Source organism: Thunnus albacares, chromosome 9 (genome assembly GCF_914725855.1).
Source record: "Thunnus albacares chromosome 9, fThuAlb1.1, whole genome shotgun sequence".
Classification (NCBI taxonomy): Eukaryota; Metazoa; Chordata; class Actinopteri; order Scombriformes; family Scombridae; genus Thunnus; species Thunnus albacares.
Genome location: NC_058114.1, coordinates 17906413 through 17913759, shown reverse-complemented (window position 1 = coordinate 17913759; position 7347 = coordinate 17906413). Strand labels below are relative to the sequence as shown.

Here is a 7347-nt window from a genome sequence, read left to right as displayed (position 1 = left end):
TTTTTCCATCCAAGTCCCTAAAAACATCAAGACTACAGTTATAAAGGGAACTTTGCAAGAACGCGTGTGGACGCCGCCTTTCACTAAGAAACTACATTTCCCGTGAGCCTTAACGACAGTTATAGTCAGGATGTAACGTAAACCAACAGTCGGCTTGTGGTGCGGGAACAGGAACAGCTAGGCTGTTTGTGTAGCTACAGTGGGAGATGTTTCCTTATTTATACAGTGAATAATTTTAAGTGCACCTATCAGAGTATCTACAAAGCCACATTTGAGTCGGCAAAGTTATCTAGAAATTCGCTGCAGTTTATCCTTGTTATTGACTTAGCTTAGCTTTAGCTAAATTAAAGTTAGCTACTACTAACAGTTACCTGGTTTCGCTTTGGACTAGTTTTGGACTTCACCTACTTTAGGGATGTTCCTCGTCTTACTGGTATGCACACTGGCTCTGGCTGCCACTGGGCAGCAGGAGGATGAGGACTGGATAGACCCTTATGATATGCTCAACTATGATGCAAGCACCAAAACGATGAGGAAGCCCACAGAGGTTTGATGATGTTCAATGTCTATACTGATCCAATTACATATGCTAACGATGCTATTGCACTGAATAACCTAAAGCAATTTTGATATTTCTATTAATGATTGTGTGTTTGTGTGTGTGTGTCTCACAGCCAGCAAACTATCAAAATGTGCCAACCAAAAGAAGAGAGTACACTCAGGACTCCAGCCAAGTTGAACTGGCATCGTATAAGGATCAAGTGGAAGGGTTAAAGAGACAGGTCAGTGATTCTGGGACAGCCCATCACTAGACAGCACATCACTAGAACAATTCAGTGTATCTGGCTACATACCACAACACTCAGTCATCTCTGTAGAGATCGGCAATTGAGTCCTTTGCATCTTTCATTACTGTCAGATTCATACTGTAATCAGAAAATGTCTGAATGCACACATCAGTCTTTATTTCTCTGCCAAGGCCAAGTGTTTGTGCAGCAGAGCAAGCAGAAATTAGCAAAAAAACCAAAAAAAACAAGTTAAAGCATCTTAAAAATAAGTTTAATTATAAATGAAAATATGAAATAAGAAAATTCTTAGAAATTAAATCCTGAACTGGTATAAGTGTTTATGGTTGAGTGATGGCAGAGGGTATGAATACATTTTTATATCTGTTAGTTTTGGCTAATGGGACTCTGAAAAGGCGACCAGAAGGCAAAATCTGAAACTCTGGATGTCGGGGATGGCAGCTGGAGAGACATCAGAGAGACTGGTCTAACCAGAAAGTACACGTTCTTGAGAGAAAACATCTGCAGAATGTCCTTTAGCAAGACACTGAATCTCTATATGTCAAATGAGAAAACTTACCTTCATAAAATCTGCCAACCATGACAAATATTGTGCTTTGCTTTTATTCAGATTGAAGATCAAAAGAAGAAAATCATGGCCCTCTCACAGCAGCCTACATGCAATCCAGTGTTCAAGCGATTTCTTAGTAGACTCCTGAAGGAGATACAAAGAATTGGTTTGGTGGGTGATCATTCCACATGTATTATGATGAATTATGTGATTCTGAATGTATCTTATGCTACTATTTAATACATTGCAGTTCCTTGCAATAATCATGCACCTTACCCTGGATTACCTAATCTGTTTTAAATGTGATACTGCAGATATTTTAGCTCTATTTAAGCTTAATCAAACAAAATTCTGGTTCAGTATTTTCACACCGGAAAACAGGGCATTGCCATTTTAACCCCACTGTCGCCATTTCTCCTCAGCCCAGTGACTCCACAGACGCCTTGTACGATGCCAAAATCAGACTGTCCAGACAATCCATGACAGAGATTCAAAATCTTCTGGAAGGTGAAGACAGCTGGAGAACAGGAGCACTGGACAATGCCCTCAGTCAGATACTAGTGGATTTTAAACCACATGATTATGATGCCTGGAAGTGGCATTTTGAGGACACCTTTGGCGTGGAGATTGACACACTATTAAAAGTAAGATCATTCATTTTAATCTTAAGTTTTAATTAATGAGTCTTAAAGACATTTCAGTCATGTCATGTGCTACCTGTGGAAAAACGGACGCCGTTTATAGTCACATCTCTCTGTAGTCGCTCTAGATAGTTTAATATTTTCTTGCATGTCTCTTAAAGGGGAGCTACACATATTTTACAGTTTTTGAATGCCTTTGTTGTATACTTTGTGTCGGCTAAGTGTTTTTCCATATCATGCTACCAGTCAAGTCATACTCTGTTCTCTCTGTTTGTGTTTCAGATTGGGCTGTTTGTTCTGGTCATAATAGCCATCATCTGCACTGAGCTGTGGTCAAGGGTCTCCTGGTTTATGCAGTTCAAGAGACTGTTTACTGTCTGCTTCTTCGTCAGCATTGTCTGGAACTGGTTCTATCTGTACAAGGTGAAGAAGAGATCTTTCAGTTCACTTGCTGTTGTTTAGCCATTCAGGGCTTTCTTCTAGTCAAAGAAGATGTTTGTAATACTTTTACATTTATGCATTTATTTATTTTTGTCCAGATTGCCTTTGCTGAGCACCAAAACAATATAGCAAAGATGGACAGCGTCAATGAAAAATGCACCGGAGTGAAGAAAATGGACTGGAGTGATAGTTTGAAAGGTAAATTGAGTATGTTGATGTCCTATAAAAACCATGTATCTGCAAAATGTCAACTTTTCATGAGGTGAGCAAAAAAGCTCTTTTCATCTTAGTGGGAATACATTGTTCAGATTGGACAATGGGTTTTTATATAGTAAATGCACTTAAATATTATTTTACTTTTTATTTTTGCCTCTCATTCACACACTTGCACACTAATGTTAACGTCCATTGTGAGCAACTTGGGGTTCAGTCTCTTGCTCAAGGACACTTCAACAAATGGACAGGATTGAACTGCAAACCTTGTGATTAGTGGTCGACCTGCTTTACCTCTTGAGCAACAGTCACCTTAAGAAACAATGGGTTGCATAATTTTATTTAGTTAAAGGACTTTTGCTTTCAATGCTTTGTTGGATTTTCTTGAAGAGGATGCACAGTAGATCATTCAGAAGGACATCATGTTCCATTGAGCTACCTCTAGCTACCTCTATTTAGTTGTTATCTGATTTACTTCTACTGAAAACCGACTCTTTGATTGGTTTTCCTGCAGAGTGGTTCAGAAGCACCTGGACTCTTCAGGATGATCCTTGTAAGAGATACTATGAAGTCCTCATGGTCAACCCCATTCTGCTTGTACCTCCCACCAAGGTAGGTCACTATGCTGGTGTCTGTGTATTTTTGTGATATATTGCCGGTTGAAAGCCTCACACAGTAATGACTATTACTATTAACATTTGTTTTAAGACACCAAAACATAAAAGTGCCAAAATGTTGAATTGCTGTAATAACTGTTTTATTTTCCAGTTTTTAACCATTTCTTGAGGAAACACAATGAAAGCATTTCACTCTAGCATATAAATTTGTTCCCATTCAACGCTCTTCCTTAACTATTACTGTAAAATCATTGTTAGTTTTGAATATCTGTATGTATATGGAAATGGCTTATACAAAGTTATATTCTAAAGATTTCTCTCTGTTTAGGCAATATCAGTCACCATCACGACCTTCATCACAGAGCCACTGAAACATTTGGGCCAGGGGATCAGTGAGTTTCTTCGAGCCCTCCTCAAAGATCTACCAATCACCCTGCAGATCCCAGTTCTTCTCACTATCGTGATCTCCATTGTGGTACGAACCCTTGATAAATTCTCACTGACACTCACACAAATAAATAAAATCCTACATTTGTTTACATTCATCAAGCAAAATTTTGTAAAAGTAAAGATTCAAGTTTTGGGGAGTGCAGGGATAGTTTTCGTAAGGTGCAAAGCATTTTTTCAGGCCACCACTTAATTATGGCACTGATCATTGCAAGCATTGCAGCACAGGATGCTGATCATTGCAAATACATTGATAGCCTTGTATGTGACAGTTGTGTGCTGTATTTTTCAATAGCGGTATATTTACTTTACTCCTCTACAGGTATGCATGTATGGAAGTGTGCAGGCAGCCTTCCGGTATGGCATTGCTGCACCTCTGCGCCGCCGCCGTCGAAGAGATCCACCCCCTCCAGGGCTGAACCAACCACAGCCTCCTGTCTTGAGGATTGAGGACCGTGACCACCTAGCAGGAGGGGACGCACCACAACAGGCCCTGAGGCACAGAGCCAATGATGACAGATTACAGAGGGATGACAGATTACAGAGGGATGACAGATTACAGAGGAATGACATTCGTCAGAGGCAACCCAACAGAGTCAGGGAAGAGCCAGCCAAGATAGTTGTGGAGACCCTGCGCACTGCTGACAGACCCTACAGCGAGGATGAGACAGATGGTGAACGGCGTGAGGGAAGTCCTGAATCAGAGCAGACAGAGCAGAGTCTCTCTGCTGTTGAAAGTGATCCTCAAACTGAGTCAGATTCAGAAAACCAGCCGGACACCCAAGAGGAGCTAGACGGAGCGGGTGCTGGCAGCGTTGCACACAGGGAAGCCAAAGCTAACAAGGACCAATCAAAAACTAAACCCACAGATTCATCTCCAGCAAAGACTAAACCTTTGAAAGTAAAGAAGAAAGTTTCTCAAGATGAACCCAGCAGAAACAGACCTCAGCCAGCAGGACGACACCTCGCACAAACTAAATTAGGTGATGATCAGGTGAGTCCTTTTTAAAATACATACAAACTAAATCTAATTAATCTTACTAATATCTGACCTCAGATAGTGTTTATTAACTGTGCCCTTTTTTAATTAATGCTTCAGCATTGCATATGCACTAATGGGATGGTGAATATTCACATGCGACTTAAATTGGTAAATAAGTATTTAATAACTAGATGTGGTTTTCATTTTGGTGTTTGTCCACTGGTTTTACTGGTGTGTTTTATTGATTGCTGCATGTGAATGTGTTCAGCCCCTAACCTGTGAATGGATTTTACACCTTTATGTACATCTTTTTTTTTTTACCGCTCCTTACCTCTTAAGTTGGACTCAACTGAAATAACACAAAGTGTAGTGGATTTCAATCCAGACGCCATGGCATACTTACTGGTGTACTTACTTGATAATCATCAATGATAATAAAAAGCTTATGAAATAAATCTTGGATGAAAATTTGTCTTAGATTCCAAATATTTCTACTCTGTAACCAAAAATATTAGTGTTTTTCTTCTTCATCTCATGAGTATAATTATGGTTATTAATTTGACATTTCGGAGCAATACTTGGAACAGCATTAGAGGTTGAATACCGCTGCATATTAGTAAATTTAGTGTATATTTTTTATTGCCATTTGAAGCAGCAAATAACAACAGTATTTCAATAATGTAATGCAATTAAATTGCAAAATTTAAGACATTTCAGGGTGCTTGTTTCGCTAGATCTGTGTAATTACTTTATTTACTCAGTTGACATAGTTAATAAGATATATGTTGGTTGGAAAATCTCACACTTATAAATATATAATTTTCTGCTACATTGCATTTTCATTTGAATGCTTTGTCATTTCTTGTTATATATTTCTGATGTGAATCCCTCACTGCAGGATCTTGAAGACTCAGCTGAAGACAGGACCACCTCTCTCTCCGAAAGGATCCCAGTTCAGGAGACGTCTCCAACATCAGTGGAATAAGCAACGTCTGCATTAGTCAAAAGAAGCAACATTGTCCTCATCAGTGTTCGGCACGTTTTATGGACTGTGGAGGCAGTGATGACAAGGACAGTCATTCAGTCCATCCCTTGCTGACTGACTTACACACATTGCTGAAATGCATGTGCACATTTTCAAGGTGACTCAATGGGGAACCACCCCAGTGCGGCCAGCAACTTTATCATAAAAAACTGTCTTTGCTGCCGTGCAGGCAGATGAATGTGCTGAGATTCACAAATACTGTTTGGTGAATCTGCTCAGTGTTTCATCATCATTTCGTTGCACAGCAGCTTGACTCATGCAGGTATCAGGGAAATAGGAAACTTACTTGTGAAAACCAGTGTTGTTTACTTTTGTATTTTCAGTGTCTTATCCAGGGGCAGAAATCATGGTCTTACAAAACTAAGTTTGTCTAGTTTCATTGGAATTATAACAAAGACCAGGTAAAACTTGGTGGTAAGTAATCATTTATTACTATGAACAAATAATAACTTCAATTTTACTTTAATTTACTTTCAAACCAATGTTTTGAAGTTGAAATATGAATCTAGATTTTGTAATTTAATAGGCAGAACACTATTTCTTTATGTTGTTTTTTTACAATGAGCTGTTTTGGGGGTTATTAAATGTAGATTTTATATAGAGGACTTGAAATACTGATGTTGAAGTTAAAGTTTTGCTCAGTGGTAGTGTTGCTGTTTGTTTACTATTGATAATGGCAAACTACTTGTGAAAAGCTTTACATGATTGCATGGCGTGGTGCAGTGCTGAATTCTGAAATTGGTGAATTTAGCCAAAGTCTTTGATTTTAAAGTCATAAATCAATAAAGAAACATATTTAATAGTCGTGTAAGAATATTCTAACAAAAAGGTACAAAATGTTGAAAATAGTGTAGCAACTTGCTCCAGAGGCAGATCTTGAAATTGCTTATACTGAAAGAAGCAACACTAATTAAAGCTGCACTTATAATTTAAACTAATAATTGTGTCTAACTATGGTTTGATGAATTCATGGATGACTTCCAGTGACAGTAAACAGTGTATACTTTTAAGGTTTTGAGCAGAGTGAATGTTACTCTCACTTCAGATCTTTCACAACACACATCTAAACAGTAAATATCAGTGTTTTTACTGACTGACATACCAAAAAGCTGACGCAGGCTATAGCCTGTTCACTACAACTTTGACATTTTGTCCTTTTAGTGTAAGGGTCCTCTCTGGTACACACTGGGTGACTGTTTTTAGCTTAAACAAAAGCATTAATGACTGTATGAGATCCATGTGTTTACCCCAAACAAAAAAAAAGTGCCTTATTTCTATGGAGAGCAAACAAGGTCATTCTTTTTGCAAGAGAGAGACATCTAGCTGCATACATGGAGTCCTGCAGGTATCAGTATCATTATCATAATTTATGCTAAAGTAGCTACAATTCAATGTTTGCACACTTTTAGAACAGAATAACATGTTATATTGAAAAATGTGTCTAAACACTATGTTAGTCACAACCTGAGGTATATCCACATATATTTTAACAAAATTAAAACTATTAAACCTAAGAGTACAATTTCTGTCATTAACAACTTTCACTGATTATTTTTACACATTAAAAAGCCATGTGTGCACACGTAAACAAAGATGGTCAGCACA

General features: G+C 38.3%; 1 protein-coding gene across 2 annotated transcripts; it reads left to right on the top strand.

Annotated features, from left to right (window-relative positions):
- The first annotated feature begins 119 nt into the window (after window positions 1-119).
- On the top strand, window positions 120-6752 carry clcc1 (chloride channel CLIC-like 1). Of its 2 annotated transcripts, XM_044362492.1 has the most exons (11): window positions 120-547; window positions 675-782; window positions 1417-1527; window positions 1779-2000; window positions 2280-2420; window positions 2537-2636; window positions 3166-3263; window positions 3597-3743; window positions 4038-4234; window positions 4271-4709; window positions 5596-6752. In XM_044362492.1, the coding sequence occupies exons 1-11, from the start codon at window positions 416-418 to the stop codon at window positions 5680-5682; spliced, it is 1782 nt and encodes a 593-aa protein (XP_044218427.1). In that variant the 5' UTR covers window positions 120-415; the 3' UTR covers window positions 5683-6752. The 2 variants fall into 2 exon arrangements, with proteins under 2 accessions (XP_044218427.1, XP_044218426.1); XM_044362491.1 differs by having other exon boundaries at window positions 4038-4709.
- The last annotated feature ends 595 nt before the right edge of the window (window positions 6753-7347 follow it).

Excerpts from the sequence above, each read along its gene's own strand:
- clcc1 (XM_044362491.1), top strand. The coding sequence starts at position 416 with ATGTTCCTCGTCTTACTGGTATGCACACTGGCTCTGGCTGCCACTGGG. Across the intron at positions 783-1,416 it reads TGGAAGGGTTAAAGAGACAG|ATTGAAGATCAAAAGAAGAA; the intron begins GTCAGTGATTCT and ends GCTTTTATTCAG. Across the intron at positions 3,264-3,596 it reads TGCTTGTACCTCCCACCAAG|GCAATATCAGTCACCATCAC; the intron begins GTAGGTCACTAT and ends CTCTCTGTTTAG.